The 20346-nt window shown below is 38.6% G+C and overlaps 1 protein-coding gene across 4 annotated transcripts in view; it reads left to right on the forward strand.

Moving 5' to 3' along the window:
* The first annotated feature begins 307 nt into the window (after positions 1-307).
* CRISPLD1 (cysteine rich secretory protein LCCL domain containing 1) overlaps positions 308-20346 on the forward strand; it is a 41338-nt gene continuing 21299 nt past the window's right edge. The window contains exons 1-2 of one of the 4 annotated variants that reach the window (XM_031604825.2): positions 444-583; positions 1497-1819. In XM_031604825.2, the coding sequence (XP_031460685.1) occupies positions 1562-1819 (258 nt within the window). In that variant the 5' untranslated portion in view covers positions 444-583; positions 1497-1561. Of the gene's footprint in view, positions 584-1496; positions 1820-20346 lie in introns of those variants that run through there. The other 3 variants (XM_090137727.1, XM_090137728.1, XM_090137729.1) reach the window with 3 other exon arrangements.

Below are 20346 nucleotides of genomic sequence, written 5' to 3' on the forward strand. Positions count from 1 at the left end.
CTGATACCTCTTGCTGCATTCACACGGTCTGGGCTTTTGGGAGCTGAACACCCAGCTGTTTGGCTTTGCTGAAGCCAACCAACCTCTCAGCATCCTCTCAGCTGCCCACGGATGGAGATGGCAGGGGAGCAGGGCCCTCTCTCGACCTTTTCTGGGCCACAACTTTGGCAGGAGCAAGGCCAGCTTCTGACGGGCGGCAGAGCTCGGGGCCGTCCAGGTGAGGACGGGCGGTGCGCTGAGCGGGGGGCGGCCGCGGGGCCCGGAGCCCGGAACCCGGAGCGCGGATCGCGGCCCGCCCCGCGGGGTGCCGGGAGGGGTGGCCGCCTCACGTCACCGCCGCCCGCGATAAATGCCCGGCGAGGCGGGAGCCGGGAGGAAGAAGCGTGGAGCTCCCAGGGGCGGCGGCGCGCTCGGCGACATCCCCCCTCGCCGGCACGACTCGTTCGCAACCCGGCAACCACCGCTGGGGCGAGGCCGTGCCCGCGCCCCCTCCCCAGCCCCTCGAGCCCGGCGCGGGCCTGGCGAGGCGGTGGGCGGCGGGGCGAAGCTGGCTGCGGAGAGAGGAGGCAGCCGCCGCCGGAGGGTAAGGGCAGCAACCGGCCCGGGGGCGGAGGCACCGTCCGGGAGGGGGCCGCTCCCCGCGGGCCGCAGGGCAGGGCCGGGACGCGGCTCCGTGGCGGCCGCTCAGCGTTGGGAGAGCCCCGCGCTGCTCCTCCGCCTCTTTTTGTTGTGCTCCCAGCGGCGGGACCGGCTCGGGCGGTGGCGGGATTCACGCTTTTTTTTTCCCCTGGGGGAGGGAGGCACCGTGGTTTTCCTCTTCGCATCGCTCAGTCACGTAACAGACGGCGTTGGCATGTTGCGTTCTTGATGCAGTAGTACTTTTTCAAGTGTTGTCCGTGCTTTTTTTTTTTTTTTTCTTTTCGATGAGTAAGATGACCCCCCATCTCCCCCCATTCTCTGAACTGAGTAATTTTAGTTCTATTAGGTATTTCGAAATCATAAAATAAAAGCTTTCATCGCAGTCATGTCTTGAAATGCATCAAGAAGGGATATTTTGCATCAACTCCACTGTGTTTCTCATTTAAAGTTTTGAAATTGAATGCTTTTTTTTTTTTTTTTTTTTTTGTTTGTTTTTGTTTTGTTTATAAATTCCAATACTAGGAGAATTATCTACAGCTAATCTTCATTGATGTCTGGCTTCTGTTAAGTAGCTGCAGAAAGCATGCTTTCTTGTATGCAGACACTTAAATGTGCATGCCAGAGTGTATACAAAAGCACTTGGACAACTGAAGTTCATAAGGTTGAAGATAAGCGATCTTTCCAAACAGCAACTTGTATTTATTAGTGTAAATAACATGCAGCATTCTGGCTTCTCCCTCTAAATCAACAGTGGCCAACTCTGTACACACTACAGTTTGACTTTTTTTGCTTAATGAATTCATACAGACCAGTGCTTCAACCTCCAAATTACATTACTCTTTCTTATGCGTTTGCAGCCAACAGACCTGGAAAAAAGACTTTGTCTTGGAGCTAACTCCTGAGCATTCTGAGATCATTCATCATGAAGTATGTAGTGCAGGAATGGCTCAGAGTAACTACCTTGCTATTCATAGCTCAAGCAGTTTCTGCAATGGTTCTTCCCAATGCCACGCTCTTAGAGGAACTTTTGGAAAAATACATGGATGAAGATGGTGAGTGGTGGATCGCCAAGCAGAGAGGGAAAAGGGCTATCACAGACAGTGATATGCAAAGTATCTTGGATCTTCATAATAAATTACGGGGTCAGGTGTATCCACCAGCTTCCAATATGGAATATATGGTAAGGAAAAACTGATAGCCACGTGCAGAAAGAAATGTTCTTTAGAGTAGTTACTGTCACTTTATAAAGTAGCATACTTTCAGTCATAGCTTGCCTGATTTCTTCTTAAGAGTGCTTGTTTTTGTCTCTTTTATTTTTTTATTTTTTTTTATTATTTACTTTGTACAGGAGTGAACTTTGAGATAAAAATGCTTATGTATGGATCTTGTTGTATTTTATTGATATTAAGAGATTTAATCTCTCATAGCTCTCCTGAATTTAAGAGGCAATTCCTTTGGATAAGGGGCCAATTTCCAAAATTGCATTATTCAAAATAGTTGATTGTGGCCTATGAAGTTACCATCTGAGAAGAGTGCTGAACTATGGAGCTTCAAAATAACATGGATTCTCTCCCACGCTTCTAGGTTGGATGCAATTTCTGAGCAAAAAGAGGCTCCTATAAAGCCTCTGTTTAGCTGGCATGTGCTGGAGTTCTGTATGTTGCTATGTTTAACATAATGTAATACATAATTTTTGTATTTTAATCTGTCTTCTGTAAAATATACAGGCATATAGAAGTCTGTCTATTTTAGTTCATTTGTAGATATAAATCTCCCATGTTTTTGAACTTAAATTTGATGCTGTAGTTCAATGCTATCTATTTCTCTTCTTGTTGATTAGATCAGACTAGGTTATTGGAGCTTTTAACAAGAATGGGCACGTTTTCCTCTATAGCCTTGTTCTTGCAGAAGCACCCAAATCTTACTCCTGTACATACAATGTATTATTTATCTGACCCTTCATCAGAGGAAGTGTTACTGAGTTGTTAACACCAAACATTACACCAAATATAACACTTTTCATTGCAAGTTTATGACAGAGGATCGTGTTAGCACATCTCAGGACTTAAATATCTTTCCCAGCTTGGAGTGATGTCTCTCTTAGCTTGGAGAAGTGATTGAACTGAGAATGTATGTGTCATAGAGAAACCATGTTTGCTTAAGTCATCAATAAAGGTAGTTTAACTTGAATGTACTATATGAATTTTATTATATTAGGCTATGCACATTCAAAGAAGTTACTACATTCTGTCTCCAAACAAAAAGAGGATAGTATCTTAAACCTCTTTAGCCCTTTCAGTTACTGTTGTCTGCATATACCCTTAAACTTTGTCGTGCGCTTTTTTTTCCAAACTTTTCAATAATGTGAGTTACATTTTTTGTCTCTAAAAATGAAGGTTGATTTTTTTCTTTTTTCTTTTTTTTTCTGGGAAACTTAAAAAAAAAGGTTGTCCAGCCTTCTTTCTGTAAAATGACACTAGGGAAGACTATTAAATTAGAGAAAAGGTCTGTAACTGGTTGAACGAAGGAACAGAGATGTGCTCAGATTCAGGAAGCTATGAGAAGGACCTGGATGTAGACTGAGTTCCTGGGGAGGTATTGAGGAGTTGGCAGCAGAAAGGGAAAGAACATGTGATGAGTACATGCAGTTAGGAGAAGAGCTGGGTCTCTCAGGGTGGAGAAAAGCTGAGAAATCAGAGCTTAGAGGAGGAGGTTTAGAGACTGCTAAGAGGCTACTTGGAAAGTCTGAGCCTGAGATTGTTTGAGAAGGGAGGTTGTACCTGGAGGAAGCAAGCAGAAGCAAAAATGGTGAACCAAGAGGATGGTTTAGGAAAGAACACATCTACTGCTTGAGAAGAAGAAGGTAGTGACTGAATTTGTGAATGCTGGAAGACACATTTTGTGATACAGTTTATGACTGTGTGACCGTCTACCTTTTTTTTCTACATAAGATGGCATAAAGGCTGTTCTGTTGCTTAATAGCTCAAAAAATTGAGTACAAAATTGCAAATGAGGTGGGTAACCCCAGATTGAGCAGTAAACATGGTAGTTCATCAAAGAAGCTTGTTTTGTCATTTAAGTGGGCAAAAAAAAAAAAAAAAAAATCTTGGGAAACCTAATGTCCAGTCATTATTACAGAGCATCTATGCAAGAGGTAAACTTAGAGGCAAAGTCCATTCTCTCATAAATTCTGACAGATATTGTAGCTGTATAATTATTAGTGCTATTCTCTTGTCCATGACTGAATATAGGAAGATACATGTTTTTACACATTAATAAACACTTTATTTTTCTGGACACATACTAAGGTATGTACCATTGTGGCCTTTCCAGACAAAGAGATAAGCACTCTTAGATCTGGTTTCAGAAGCTTTTGTGACCTCTGGGTCAGTTCTGTGAATCACAGAAAGGTCAAAGAGCCAATTATGGATGGAATTATAATTGTATTTGGCTTTTTTTTTTTTTTTTTTTTAATAAAGGATGGATGTTGTTGAGGATCTTAAAAGTAATAAAAAAAAGATCTTTGCAATATGATTAAGATATGTGAAGCCTTACAAAGGCAAGTTCAAAAATCCCTCTAATTGTTTTCCTGATATTTAGTGAGCTAGGGAAGTACAGCTGAAATATTTTTGTCTACTTTTGGAGTGCTTTATTAGTATAGAACTCCTGGCAGAAACCTTCCTGCTATGGGCACAGCCATGTCAGTATGAGCAGCCCTTTGTACTAGTACAGTCCTTCTTTGAAAACAGAGCTGGCTCTACTGGTGAAAATGAAGTTTTAACAGTGTACAGAATCTGAGAGGAGGTGGTGAAAGTTCAGGTGCCTCACTCATATGCCTATTTCTCTGTAAATCTGCTATAGAGCTTAAAATATTCGAATGTGTTTGGAGCTGGGAAAAAGTATGTGGGAGTGTCTTCTCTCATTATACAATTCATATTTTTCAGCTATGGTAAACTAACAGTCAGCTTTTACCTGAAAATACCTCTGTCCTGCTCCTGCCACTGATACATATCTAAGTTGATGATGAGATTAGTTTAACCGATTAAAGAATCAGAAACATGTCTTTCTCTCTCCTTCTCTCTCCTTCTCTCTCCTTCTCTCTCCTTCTCTCTCCTTCTCTCTCCTTCTCTCTCCTTCTCTCTCCTTCTCTCTCCTTCTCTCTCCTTCTCTCTCCTTCTCTCTCCTTCTCTCTCCTTCTCTCTCCTTCTCTCTCCTTCTCTCTCCTTCTCTCTCCTTCTCTCTCCTTCTCTCTCCTTCTCTCTCCTTCTCTCTCCTTCTCTGTATTTCTCTTTCTCTCTCTTTCTTTCCCAGTAGTTATAATTTTATGCCAGTTTGAGTTTGGAATCAATTCCAATCATGGCTGAATCAGATGAGTAGTGGTGCTGATAAAAGAAGAGGGTGGGATTGAATAGCTAAGGATTGGGAGAAATGAGGAACTGCAGTTTATGTAGAAGCACTGATCTGTACCTTGCTAGCCATATCTTTGAGAGAACTGCAGAGCCAACACTTTTTTTTTTTTTTTTTTTTTTTTTTTTTGAGTTGTGCAGAGGAGAAAAATTTTTTACACTAATGTACTTTTGTATAATGTATTCAGCAGGTAGATGATACAGCATGAAGACCAAAAATATTAAACCATGACATAACGTTCCATGTCATGCAGCACATTGCAGTTTTGCCTCCGTGACAGATACGTGTAGTGATACAAAATAGTATGTGTATGGTGCTATTCTAGTACAGATTTTTGTAGTTCTTTGGCATGCCTTTGACTTCCCTTGCATTTAACGATGGACTTCAGCATGTAAGATCTAGATTTCATTAAGGAAGAAAAAGGGTTGAATTACTGGTTTTCTGTACAGCTATAAACTTTACCCTTTTGCCTTGTAAAAGAAAAAGAGTATGAGATTATCACAGTTCAGTGACCCCAAGTTACTAACTGCAGCAAAATTTAGAGGCTATGTGTAATAAACAGAACATTCTCATGGTTGTCTGGCTGAACTAACCGGATGAAAAGTTCATCTTCCCAAGTAATTGGCTCTGGTGGTGAGCTGTTGGGGATTCCTAGGGTAAGAGGATAAGAGTAGAGAATGGAAACAGAGAAACTTCTGCAATGAAAACTCCCAGCTTTGAGCAAACAGCAGCTTAGGGACTTTCTAAATCGGCACTTTGTTTTATTTTTCTACCAGTAGTTCCAGAGGCAACTCTAAATGCTTAAGTCTATATATATCTTTGTGATAAAAAGTTGCAGAGCTCTGCACGTAATTGTATGCTACATGAACTGTTACTATGGTTATGTTTTTCCTTTAAACTGGATCTTTATTTCTTTATCTCATCTATTTCATTATAGCTTTTTTTTTTCTTCATTTTTTAAGAACTTAGTGAGAGACTTTGCAAAAAAGACTTAACTACACTTTTTTTTTTTTGTATCTTTATGATGCTTTCAAAGAAGTCTGATAGATCTGGGAGGAGCTTGTATTATCCAGGTATTTTACGACTTAGCCTATCAAAGCATCCATGTAGAAGTCAGTTTCTGGTCTGCAGTTTCTCAGAATCCATTGGAAGCATTTTAAAATATTAGCACCCATATACTGTATTTTGTTAGCGAGGCCATTTTTGGAAGAGAATTTCTACACTACACAGTAATTCAGCAATTTCATAATTAAGTTTCTCCAAATTCATGGATGATGCTATCTAGGCCTTGCAACTTGATAGTGTTAAAATTAGCAATTTCCTTTTTTTTTTTTTTTTTTTCCTTTTTCCTTTTTTTTTTTTATTTTTTTTTTTTTTATTTTCATTGCTTAATTCTGATATAGGTACACCTTCTGTCTCTTTCTCTGTATAGAAAGTTTCTGGTGTGAGGATCTGCCTGAGCTCTCATGTAGGAAACAGCAACCCAACATATTCAGTTGCCTCCTCTGCAGTGGCTGCAGATGATCTTATGACTGCATGTTAGATCATTCTTTCCTAGAGCTCTTCCTTCAGCACTGAGACCTTTTGAATTGTCAGTATTGCAGCTTGATAATAGGAAAAAAAATTCTTGGGGTAATGGTGAGCAGCTTGTTATGAAAACATACAGCAAGTCCATACTCTATGGATGTTTATCCTTTTGTGTACAGTAAACAAGTGCTTCCTAACACATGAAGGAGTGAAGACCTTTTTTCTTCATGATGTGTGCAAGAATTAACAGCACTGCTAAGAGAGCAGTGAGAGATGACATTTCTGTGCTAATGTTCCAAGGCTCCGGAGCTGAAATTAGATGATGCTTTCAATATTTCCTATCCTGAGCCATTGACCTGGTGTGGCCTTCTCATCAGTCACTTGGGGTAACTGTGGAAAAGATGTCTGTAGTAGTACGGGGAACTGAAGCAAACTTCTGATGGCAGTCGTGAGTCTGACCAGAACAGTGTCATAGTGAGGCTTTTCTTCTCTGAGCTGGTCTGTGCTTTGCTGCCCAGCATCTCTTGGCACAGACGTGCTGTTTAAGACAAAAATGGAAAATGCCATGATTTCTTATGCACTTGCCAGTGTATGCAATAGCCTTGGAATATATAAGGCAACACATTTTTTTTTCTGTCCTTATTTGGTAAATTGACTTTAGACAGACTTCTGCACTGTCCTGTCATCAGTATTTTACAAGAGACTATTAGCCAACCACAAAATCAGTATATTGGTTTGTCCTTTGAAACTGGATTGTCATGAAGAGCCTTATTCTACCTTCAATTAGTTAGACAGGCTTTTATTGCATTGTTAATAAATTATTATTAAATTATAAAATGTTAATAAAACTAAAAAAAACATATTTAGGTATCATAATCCTATAGCTTCTCTATCACCTAATCCTATTTCACTATCTTTTTTTTGTATTACGGGTGTCTCACAATAAATTGAAATTATCCAACAATACTATTTTGATTAGTGTCAGCATTGTAGCTTGGCAGTTGAACATATCCTTGAAAGCTGAGATCAGCACCTTAAAAATAGTCATTGTAAGATGGATAAGATGCTGTTAGTTCCTTTATATTCTGAACAGCTACACCCTGCAAACTGGGACTCACCATGAGTAAAATTTACAAAATAAATTTTGAGTGCTGAATTTGTAATGCATTCTGTTTTAAATCTTTCTTTTAGTATTCAGTTATTGATTTCATATTTTCTCAAGCAAATAAGTTGAACAGCTTATGTGAGATCTTCATTTCTTGTGTGTCCCTTTTCTGTACTGAAAAGCATTCAGCTTTCAGCTTCCTAGGTTGATAGACAGCAAAGTATTTCAACTTGGTGTTTCCTGACACCTTGCCACACTCTGCAATTTGTAATTAAAATAATTAGGAACATCAGTGTTTTCTAGGCTTCTTATTTAATTATTTTTAGTCTTCTTTTGTCCACATCCTGCCATGACCATGTCATCACAAAGCCCCTGCCTCCTGTCTTGATTTTCAGATTTTTTACTTTTTGTTGTTGTTTTTTGTTTTTCTGCAAACCTTGTGAAGGAAATGAAACTCTTGTAGGAGTACTTCTTTCAAAAGTTCAGATTAGCATATTTATTTGGTATAGTTTCATAATTCTTAGGGACAAACGTGACAGCAATACTGCATCTGTATTTTGTTCTAGGGAAAGCTAGAAATATAGCTAGTTTGTTCTGATACATTTTCTCAGAAGGTCTTATCTGTCTGAAAACTACCATAGAATTATGTTGCAAGTGTTGATACTGTATCTTTTCTTTCAAAAGTGGCTTCTGGATGAGTACAGGCTTCCTCCGGGCCTCATTCTGTGGGTCTTGAGAACTTGCAACTTGGTTCAGTAACTCCATGAAGACTTCAGAAGAAGAGGAAGAAGAATGACTACAAATAATTTGGATTTTTTTTTCATTTTCCTCAAGCGAATTCCTGCTGTTTTTAAATACAGATGATTCAACTTTGAATCAGATGAACCCACTAGTACAGAGAGCTCTTGCATGGATAATAGAAAAACATTCTTCATATCATCACAGTGGCTGATTTCAATCCCTATTCTAATAGAGATTGAAATAATTTCAGCGATTTTGTGCTTCTTCATATAATGATCTGTGTATGTCTGGGTTTAGCAGGTTTCTGCACATGTCTGTCAGCTCTCAGCTGAGATTTTCAGTCTATCACCTATGTAGCTACAGAACTGAAGTATGCTCAGGAGTCAATCTCAGTGCTTCAATGTGTGGAGAAGAAACAGCATTAGGAAACTTAGAGACCTTGCAATAGATGTGGTGAACTTTTATGTGTTGAATAACAGTCTTCTGTTGAAATTCCTAGATGACATTACTGATAAAACTCTTACACGTCCCTAGTTTGTCTTATCCGTTTTGCAGAAAGTCTGGGTAGCCTGGTTAAAGACAATTCTTGTTTCCTTCAAGCAGAAAACCTTGGTTTGTGGAATCCCTTAAATGGCCAGAGAGCACTATACTTGCCAAACAGAGAGCAGCCTTTTTCAGAGTGAACCTGTCTGTTTTCTCTCTGGTTTTCCACTTTCCTGCTCCACTTCAAAGGTTGATGGAATTGCTTCAGCTATTTTGCCTGTGCTCAGAGCTTGCCGACACTGCATCAGAGAGCTCAGTGACGTTGACTTACCCTCTTATTCTCTCTGGCTGTTTTAGCAAAGGATTGTGCAATGTGAAGTGGCCAAGAAAGCGAGTGGATAAGTCCATGTTATGACTTTTATTGATAGAATGCCAACCACAACTAAGTAACTCCAAGTAAAGAAACTGAAAGTGGAAAGTAGCAGAAAGGCTTACTGTTAGCCTTCCCATAATGAAAGTAATTAGCAACATAGAACAGATATTGTTCATCCTTTATTTTTCTGTCAGAAGACTCCTTCACTGCCTTCCCAAACAGAAAAAATTATTGATCAGTAGTAATGGGATCTGTGCTTAAACATAAAGTAGGCTAAACACAGTAAGAATCAACGAGGTTTGTGAAAGCAACTCCATGTAGTCTTTCATCTTTATGACACTCTCTTTAACATTTTTTATTTGAGGAAAATAAAAAATATATTTATTTCTTAAATAATGACATTAAAAAACTAGTTATGTCTTCAGCCTGTTTTCTATAAAAGTACTCTTCAACCTTAAATTTGGCATAAAGTAGAGTGACTATTAGAGTCAAAAAGGCATAATTCATTAAGAAGACTATCTTGCGTCTGGACAACTTTTACTTTATTATGAAGGAAGATTGCATTAAATATAGAACTTTGTCTGTGTTTCAAGAAAGTTTCAGGAAAGAATGATACCTACTACATAATGCAGTGTATACATTCTCAGTGCCTTGTTGGCTGCCTGAATGGTCAAATACTCTTTAAGACATATTTTCCAATTCCCTTCATTTAAATTTTATTTAAACATTTCTTTCAGTAGGGCCATGTTACATATGATCACTGTGATCTCTTACAGTAAGTTCAATTCACTTCTGCTGTACTAATATCAAATTGCGGTGGTCACCTTTTAAAAGCCAACATTCATTGTGACACGTATGTGAGATACTGTGGCTAATTCCTGTTCAAAGTCCAGGAAATTCTGTAGCATCTGTTAAACTGCTGCATGAAAGCAATCAGTTACAGCTAGTTTATAGTAGTAATGAGTACTAGGATTTGAGGTAAGGAGCTGTGCTGTGGTCAGTTTATAATTAGCTATGCATATTTATGAATACTATTTGTAATGAATGTATAATTCATTCTTTGGCAATGCACAAAATGCAGAAATCAAGATCAGTTTGCACGTCTGTGATCACTGTTGTTTCTTTTCCATTCGTGTCAGAATATAGAAGCAAATAGATGATTTTTTAGTCATCTTCTAATAGAAAGTCTTTATGCACTGCTTTTAAAAAGTAGCAAAGTAAATGTACTGTTTCAGAACACCTTGGAAACCTGACTATTCCAGCAAGGGTGTTTTTAACACTCTTAGAGTACACACAGAATTAAATGTGATTAGTCATGTCTACTCATTCCTATTCCTGGTTTTTACTTTTTGAACACATAAGCTCAAACACATGAAACTGTAATAGAGAGATACTTCTAAATATTGGAGCAATTTATTCAGTGTTTGGGAACAATATTTTTGGCCTCATCTTGCTTTCCTGTTTCCAGGCAAAAGCCACAGTTTTCCTGCTCTTTACTCTCTTCCAAAAGAGTAGCTGTAACCTCAAGGTCTATTCAGGGATCTCTGCCCAGCTTAATGCTCTATAACTCCGGTCTACCACGTGGTAGCACGTAAGGTTCTTACCTTTTTACTTTTAGACAAGCTGTCTTCCTCCAACAGAAAATGGACACTGGACTTTCCTGCTGCTGGAAAGTTTAATGATTTTACTTGTGCTTTCTCTGTGTTTAAGGAGTACATCAGTACTTATTAAAATGGGTATTTTTGTATTTTCAGGGACAATTGTCTGGTGTTCCAGTACTCTTGGGGTTTTGTGTTCACTCTGCTATTTACTATGCAATGACTTGCATAGTATAGGCTCCTCAGGCTAGCACAGAATTTGATATTTTTGGATTCAAATGTCTGAAGGTAGCTGTCTCAGTTGCATGCTAGTAAGTGACTTTTCGGAGGTGTTAATTATCATTAGTTTTTATGGACTTCCCTCAGAAGGTTAGTTATGGATGAAATTGCCTTACCTCACCTTAAGTGAAAGCAAGGAAAACTGCCATTATCTCTCAAGAAGAGATCATATCAAACCAATCCTTTTTACTTTTTTGACCTGGTAGTTAACTATTGTAGTATACTGGTAAAAGTAGTACGTGTCTCCTTTTTCACTCTGGAAGGGTTTTAACACTCTACCCAACACAAGTTAAAGGTGACAGAAGCTTGGTGTTAAACATGCAAAGGGTCAAAAATGTTGATGATGTCAGAGCAAGTCCCATTTCAGTTAAGCATATAGATAATGACTTAGATGAGCAAGGAATGCACTTAAGAACTGGAGAATACAGTAACGTAGATTGGGATTGTTTTAGAATTGTTTAAAAATTATCAGAACTTGTCAAGTGGAGGAAATGTCCTGGAATGAATGTGATGAAATAAAGTAAATTTAACTGCAAGATGTAGAGTAAGTAGAGTATCAAGTAGGTGGAATGCAAGGAATAAATAATAGCTAGGAGTAACACTACCCTGTCCATAAGTTACAGTGAGTTAGAAAATAATGAGCCAAGAATATGTGAAAGAAAGTTACTTCTTTGTGTGAAAGTGTTGAGACCTTGTTTGAAATGCAATGTCCAGCTTTGGTTATATTTTAGGAATTGTCTAGCCACTTCCTAGTGAATGAATGAGATTAATGGGATTGATTATAAACACAGAATGTGTGATTTATGAAGGCTGAAGGAGAGAAACAGCTGAGTTTCTTTAATCTGGGAAATAAATAAAGGTTATTACAGGAAAGAGTTATTTCTTGCTTTTTGGTTTTTTTTGGTTGTTTTTCTTTTTTCTTCTTCTTCTTTTTTTTTTTTTACATGCAAAAAAACCCAACAACAACAACAACAAATCAGCTATCATTGCAGGGCAGGAGTTTTATGTTGTCTATCAAGAAAATACTCTTTATTCTTACAGTCATAAAATTTGGAAGAAAAAGGCAATAAATATTATTCAGAAATTACCATTATTATTTAATTGTTAAAAAGTGGACAACACACAAATATTTGATTCGTCTCAGTAAAAGAGGCTAAAATGTAGTTGAGATCCATCTCTCGGTGTTGTTTTCAACTGTACCTTTCTGTCATTCTCTGCTGATACCACATAGCTGATTTCTGGTGCTTAAGTGTATTTCTGGCTTAATTGCTCATGACATTTCTTAATCAATGTTTCATCTTTCCTTTTTTTTTTTTTTTTTTTTTTTTTTTTTTCTTTTTTCCTTTTTAGTGTCATTAGTCTTAAAGAATACAGTAAATAAATACCCATACTGTACTGTGGTATTTACTTTACTACTCTCTCCCTATATTTAGAACGTATACAGCAATGAAGTATTTATACTATGCCATGGTAAATGTTTACTTTCAGTGGTGTCCACTGTACTTACTTTTCCATCTTTACTGAGCTTAAATTTTAACTCTTTTTTTTTTTTCTTTCCATACAGTTGCTTTCCATACAATTTTTTCTTTATTCCTTCACACATGAAAGTCTCTCCAATTAAAATGTTATCACTGTGTTTTTGAACTATTGGGCTTCTCAGTTTTGATGCAACACCTGTTGCTGTAATTGGTGGACTCACTTATGCTGATCTGCCTTGGGTAGAGAATTTCTACATTTGAATTTTCTACATTTGAGCCAGTCTCTTTTATAATTAATGGAGAGAAATGAGAATTTCCAGCACACAGCTCCTCTCAGTTAAAGATAGGTAGCTAAAATTATCTCCTTCTGTAGATGCTTATTTGTCTATGTAACTACAAAGGTAATTTAGATAATTAGCTCAAATGCCTGTATCTACTTTGAGCCTGTTTAATTTCCAGGAAGGTTAATCCTACCCCATGTGATTGGTTTGGCTGTTGCTGAGTTGTACTGTAAGCTGCAGTATCCTCTCTGAACAGCTTTTCAATAAGCGGAGCATTGGTTTCAATATACATGCTACTTGAACCCCATATTGACAGAGGTTAAATACCACAATTTGTAGTCCAGTCTGTGAAGTTAATCTGGTGTTAGTTTTGGTTTATTTTAATGTGATATGTTGTAAACTGGGAATATTTAAAAGATTTGCATTGCATGTGACATCCCTGCTGCTAAGCCTAAAAAACTTTCTTGAGGGGAAAAATTGGCAGCTGGAATTAGTAACTGTTCTCACTATTTAGTGTAATCAACCAGCCTGGTGCTAGTCTAGCATAAGGTTTGCAAAGCTCTAGGATTGTTATTGGCATACAATTTTAACAAAATATTGAGAAAGGCAGTGCTTGTGTCAGCGTGTTGTGTTACAACAGCAGGTTTTGTAGAGCAAAAGAATTGGTGCCGAGGGCCTGACATTCATACTCTCTACATTTCAGGGTTTTCTATTTTGATCTAAGTCTTATCTGTTGGTGTGGACTAAAAACCCATTAACAACTGTAAAGCTATAGACGTGCTCTTAGAACACAACTCCTGGTATTTTGTCTGGAAGGAATCTGATTTGTACCCCAAGAGTGCTCTGTGATGTACACTAAGTGGGAATGATTGGGAGTTTCATTTGGAAATCACATTCTTGATCTAAATTAAAATCCTGCCATTGAAAAATCCTAATCTGATCTGACTTCCATCATGGTGTATGTGATGGTGTTACAGTCTTAAAAAATTGGCATTGTTTCCTTCATGGATGGGAATGTTTTAGTACATAAGTGTGAATAATGCAGAAATGTTGTAAATAATCATGGTACTTGGATGATATGCAAGTTATTTTCCAAATCTAGAAGAAGACAGTAAAATAAACTCAACTGAGACTATAAGGTGGAAGTATGTAGAGCTGAATGTTTTCTCCTCTTACTGCTTGCAGATTCTGGAAGTTCAGCCAATGCCCATGATGTGCAGACCAGCTCACATATAAGTTTGGGGATAGCAGTTTTACTCTGAGCATACTTATTTGGATAGCAGAAGTCAATGGTAAATTATTCAGAATAGATAATGGAATCAAGTCTAGAGCACCATTAAACTTTCAGCTAAGGGTTTTATATATGGAGGAACATGCTTCACAGCAATGATGCCTGAAAAGTTGATAGACTTTCTGTCACATATGAGGATACAAGTATAAAAAGGAATTGCTTATGTTGGTATGTTTCTACAGAGAAATGTATATTCTCTTCAATGGCCAAGAAACTGATTTCCAGCATCTGAGTTCTCCTGTTTTGAATGTGTATATTTCATTAGAAGAAAATGTTGCTTGTCATAAGGAGGCAGATTGCCTGTGAACTTAGTTGTGTCTGTACGTCCTGGGGGGTTTTAGGAAAAGTAAATTTGGCAAGGTTAGAAGCTAAGAGATATTATCTTGATTAAGTATGAAAAAAAAAAACTTGCTCGAAGTAGTCTGCCTTGCAGGATGTTGATCTTGAGTAGCAGCAAACTCTGTATTACCTATGCCTGTTTTGTTGTTTTTCTTTTTGTATTTCTGAATTTTGCAATTTTTATATCAACAACTGAAGCACAGTGAGCATCTCTAAAATTACGATCAGCTACCGCTAAAACCTATGTCAAATATTTCTGTTCATTCAATGAAACACAAATAGGACGATTTGTTTCTCTAGAGAATTTTGTAGAGCTGGACTCATGAATTTGTCCATCACTTGGAACCAGACCAGTAGGAAGTAATTTCCTGTCCAGAATGGAAGGCAGAATGAAGGAAGAACATCATCCTTTGTCTTCATGAGAACCTACCAGTCTGATGTTGGTTGTAGCTGCAGTTCTCAGGAATATGTGTGTATTGAGTGTTCTAGCCATCCACTATCAGGCACAGCTTGGAATGTAAGAGATTAAAATCTTTCTAGTTGAGGTTAGGTCCATGAACTGGTAAAATTGGTACATGTCTTGTAAAAGCCATAGACAACATACATGACTTAGTAAAGTTGATGAAGTTTAAATCTGCAGGACTGTGGTAAGTTAATACCAATAGTTTTCTGTGAAAGCTAGAATTAAGAAGGATTCAATACCTATGTATAATACAGGAAAGAGGTAAGAAAATAAGATCTACATAGGTCACTCTGAAAGTAGTGCCTCCTGTTTTTATCTATTGTAGTTTCCATGGAAATCAAGAGCATGATAAAACTATTTGGTAGAGCAAATTCTCTGCTACAAAACATTTTTTTTCAACACAGTCACCACCATTAGCTAGGCATTTTCTCCAGCATCCTACATGATGCGCGCAAAAAAATCTGCATCAGCTTACGTGACCCTTTGTTGCTGTCACCACTGCTGAAATGCACCACCCAGCACCTCACTGTGCTCACATCCACTATTCGGTTTCCATAAATGTTCAGCAAGCGTAATGAATGTCAATGGGTGCCATTTTTTTTCTGCGTGGAGAAACCTGATGATGTTCCTTGGCTTCATATGTAATTCCATGTCAGACACCATTTTGTCTGACTGCTCCTCTGCTGCCATCTGCCACATGACAACACAGTGTAATGGAATCACAGAATCACAGAATTGTAGGGGTTGGAAGGGACCTCCAGAGATCATCGAGTCCAACCCCCAAATATATAATATTTGTGGGGAGATTCAGCTTCTACTGTCATACCACCATTGTCCATCTCTGACTTCATGCGCCAACATAATTAAATAGGAAACATTACTTTCAGATCAGCCCTCGTAGGTATTCGTATTCTACTTGGTGTACCTCCATATGATGAGATACTTGAAATAACGTGAGTAATAATTTTATATTTGAACTCAAATGTAGACTTGATGAAGCAGAAGCAATGTTAAATTGTACTGTAGGTGGATATTTCTTCATGATCTCCTTATAAAAAAAAAAAACAAAAACCAAAAAACAATAAACCATGCTAGCTGTATATGCATTATATCCATGCCAGGTAGTTTTTATGTCTGGCTTTAGAAATAAGGGATTTAGGTGTTAAAGGTTGAGAAACAAATGAATGAGTCCTTTCTTCTCTGGCACACACAGAGAATTTCCTGAACAGCTGACTGTTCTGAAGTGACTTCATTGTGTAGTGTACACATCAGGGAGAAAATAAGACATGGAATTGTTTGTTGCAAAACTAAAATATGTATGCAAGCTTTTTGATATGTGATTCATCTAATTGTCTCACAGTATTTTGAGGGTGGAATTATTTGTGAATTGATCATCCTACCGTGTGTTTGAGCATGCCGTATAACTAAGAAATCAATCCTTACATAGTCCCAACTATTTGCTATCAGATTTCTGATGATTTTCTCATAAAAAAATTCTTATCACTTTTCATCAGGATTTTCATGATTAAACTTAAAATTAGCATGTATGAAATATGTGTTGAAATTCTGTTCTGTATTTTTGATAAACATTTCTTTTTATGCTTCTGTTTAAATTCTGATTTATGACACAGCTCCCATTAGATATTATCTCAGACATTTTACTAAGGTACTATAATCTGAATTGCTCAAGTTCTACATTTTTTTCTTTTTCCAGTGTTATAAAACTGTACCAAAACTGTTTTTAAAGAACAGTTGATGACAGAACAAATGACATTGAAATCTGCATATGTGTATAGATAATGTAAAAAGAAATAGGTTGATTTCCACATGAGCCATAACCTAGTACCTCTTGCCCTTAATTGTACAAATTCTGGTCTGAGACAATCTCATGCACACATTCTTGGGAAGGATAGAGTTGCCTCCTTGGCTCATATATCATCCTTTTCTGTAGTCAGGAATAACTGCAACAGGCAAAAATATTCAAGGAGCCCAAACTCCTCATTGCTAGAATAGTCTTCTGCATTATGCTTCCTGCAAAGACCTTCACTGCAGCCCATCTTCTGTTTCAAAGACTATATCTTTGCTGCAGCTAAGGTTGTGGGCTGAAAACTGGAAGGCATGCCTATCTCTGGCTTGGCAAGCAGAGAGGGGTAACATTATTTTATACTATGGCTATAGTATAACAAGAAGCAGTTAATGAAAAAAAGAACAAAATTGTTGAAGAAACGCTTGAGAACAGTATCCAATCTCAATTGTACTTTGTAGTTTGGGTGTACATCAGTCAGGAAAATTTGTTATGAACTTAAGTTCTTTATCAAAGACTATTGCAGTGCTCTGGATGTCATGTATAGCTACCAGTTTTCAAAAAAGAATTTTTTATTTATTTGTTCACAAACTTTAGGAATTGCTTCAAACAACTACTACTGACTACCTTGCTGTGAACATGCAAAAATCATTAAATTAAAATAGCTGCATATAATATTTCAAAATTTGCATGGAAAAAAACAGCAATAACGAAACAATGCAATTCCCTTATCTGCCACTTATGTTCTGAGAGTTGAAAATCATAGAATGGTTTGGGTAGGAAGGGATCTTTAAGATCACGTAGGTCTAACTCCCCCTGCTATAGGCAGGGACACCTCTCATTAGACCAGGTTGCTTAAAGCCACATCTAGCCTGGCCTTGAATGCCTTTAGGGAGAGGGCATCCACAGGCTCTCTGGGCAACCTCCTCCAGTGTCTCACCACCCTCACAGTAAAGAATTTCTTCCTAATATGTAGTCTAAATCTACCCTCTTCCAGTTTAAAGCCATTTTCCCTGGTTCTGTCGTTACATGACCTTATAAAAAATTCCTTCTCAGCTTTAGTGGAGGCTCCTTCAGGTAGTAGAAAGCTGATATAAAATCTCCCTGAGCCTTCTCTTCTCTAGGCTGAAGAGCCCCAATTCTCTTAGCCTGCCCCATAGGGGGAGTTGCTCCAGCCTTCTGATCATCTTCATGGATGGTCTTCCCTCTGGATCCACTCCAATAGCTTGATGTCCTTCTTGTGTTGGGGGCCACTGAACTGAATGCAAGGTAGGCTCTCAGGAGAGCAGAGTAGAGGGACAAAGTCACCCCTCTCAACCTGCTGGCCACGCTTCTCTTGATCCAACCCAGGATATGGTTGGCCTTCTGGGTTGCAGGTGAACATTGTTGCTTCATGTTGAGTCTTTCATCAACTGGCACCCCCAAATCCTTCTCCTCAGGCTCCTCTCAGGTCATTCTCCATCCAACCTGTATTTGTTTTTGGGATTGCCCCAACTCAGATACAGGACTTTACAGTTGGCCTTGTTGAACTTCATGAAGTTGGCATGGGCTACCTCTCAAGCCTATCCTGGTCACTCTGGATGGCATCCCTCCCCCTAGCATGTCAACTGCACCACTCAGTTTGATGTCATCTGGAAACTTGCTGAAGGTGCACTTGATCCCACTGTCAGTGTCACCTACAAAGATGTTAAATAACAATAGTACCAGCACCAATTCCTGAGGAGTGCCACTCATCACTGGTCTCCAACTGAACACTGAGCTGTTGACTACAACTCTCTTAGTGCAACCATCCAGCTGATTTCTTATCCAGCAAGTGGTCCATGCATCAAATCCATTGTTTCTTAATTTGGTGACAAGGATCTCATGCAGGACAGTGTTAAATACTTTGCACAAGTGCAGATAGATTATGTTAGTTGCTCTTCTTTTATCTACTGATGCTGTAACTTCATTATAAAAGGCCAGAAAGTTGTCAGGCACAATTTGCCCTTAGTGCAGCTATGTTGTTTACCACCAATCATCTCATCTTTATTTTTACATGCCTATGAAGAGACTTCAGGAGGATCTGCTCCATGATCTTGCTAGGCACAGAGGTGAGACTGATCGACCTGTTGTTCCTTGGATCTTCTTTTTTTCCCCCTTCTTGAAAATAGAGGTTATGTTTTCTCTTTTCCAATCTGTGGGAACTTCACCAGACTGTCATGACCTTTCAAATATGATGCATAGTGGCTTGGCAACTTTTTGTAGCAATTCCCTCAGAACACCTGATTGAGTCTCATTGTGTTCCATGGACTTGTGCACCTTGTTCTTTACATGATCTTGAACCTGATCTTCACTTACAGAGGGCAGATCTTCCTTCTCTCACTTCTTTCCTTTGCTTTCTGCAACTTGGATAGTGTGGCTAGAGCCCTTGCTGGTGAGGACAGATGCAAAGAAGTCATTGAGCACCTCAGCTTTCTCCATATCCCTCGTGACTGGGTCTCTCATTTCCTTTGGGAGAAGGCTTACACTACCTTTTCCTTAGCCTTCCTTTAATCACTGATATATTTACAGATTTTTTTCTTGTTCCCTTTTATGTCTCTGGCTAATTAATTCTATGTGGGTTTTAGCTTTCCTAACCTGAACCTTGGCTGCTTGGACAGCTTTTTTGTAGTCCTCCCAGGTAACCCGTTCCTGCTTCCACTTTCTATGGACTTCCTTTTTGGGTCTCTCTTCCCTTCAGGGCTTTATCCCATGTCATTGTGCCAAGCAGTTCTTTGAGAAGTTCTAAGTCTGCTCTCTTGAAGCAAGCTTGCTGCATGCCCTCTTGGACAGTAAGGATCTTGAACTCCATCATTTTGTGGTCACTGCAGCCAAGGCTGCCCTTGAGTGTCACGTTATTCACCAGCCCATCTTCGCTGATAAGGACAAAGTCCAGCATAGCACATTTTCTCATGGATGTTCTTTTCCACTTGGAAGAAGTTATTATCAACATGTTCCAGGGACCAATTTGATTGCTGTTGCTCTGCTGTGTTGGTCTTCCAACAGATATCAGGGTGGTTAAAGTCCCCCCATGAGAACCATGTTTTATGAACACAAAGCTGCTCCCATCTCTTTATATAGAGGGCCACATCCACTTAGTCTTCCTGGCTGGGCAGCGTGCAGCAGACACCCACTGTGGTGTCTCCTTCCCCTGCCTTCCCTTTAACTGTAACCCATAAGCTCTGTCAGCTCCTTATGAACTTGTTCAAGGATGTTTTACAAGAGAATATATTTTGATGTTCTTAGGTTCATACGAGTTGTAAGAAAATTTACCTGGCTTTGGAGATAGAAAGTTCCAAGAGTGTGAAGATGCACACATTTTGTCTAACTGAAGTCTTATTTAATTATATATTTCAAGATCCATTTGATAAAACCATTCTTAGCAGCATTTTCTTGGGATATGTGTTAGCTTTACATTTGGACTTATTCATATTCAGAACTAAATCTAAGTGATAAAAATTTTGAGCTGACTTCACATTGTGCAATACATACAAGGACAAATTGTATGGCATTTATTTTA

This window comes from Phasianus colchicus, chromosome 3 (assembly GCF_987193195.1).
Source record: "Phasianus colchicus chromosome 3, bPhaCol1.hap1.1, whole genome shotgun sequence".
In the NCBI taxonomy this organism is placed as follows: Eukaryota; Metazoa; Chordata; class Aves; order Galliformes; family Phasianidae; genus Phasianus; species Phasianus colchicus.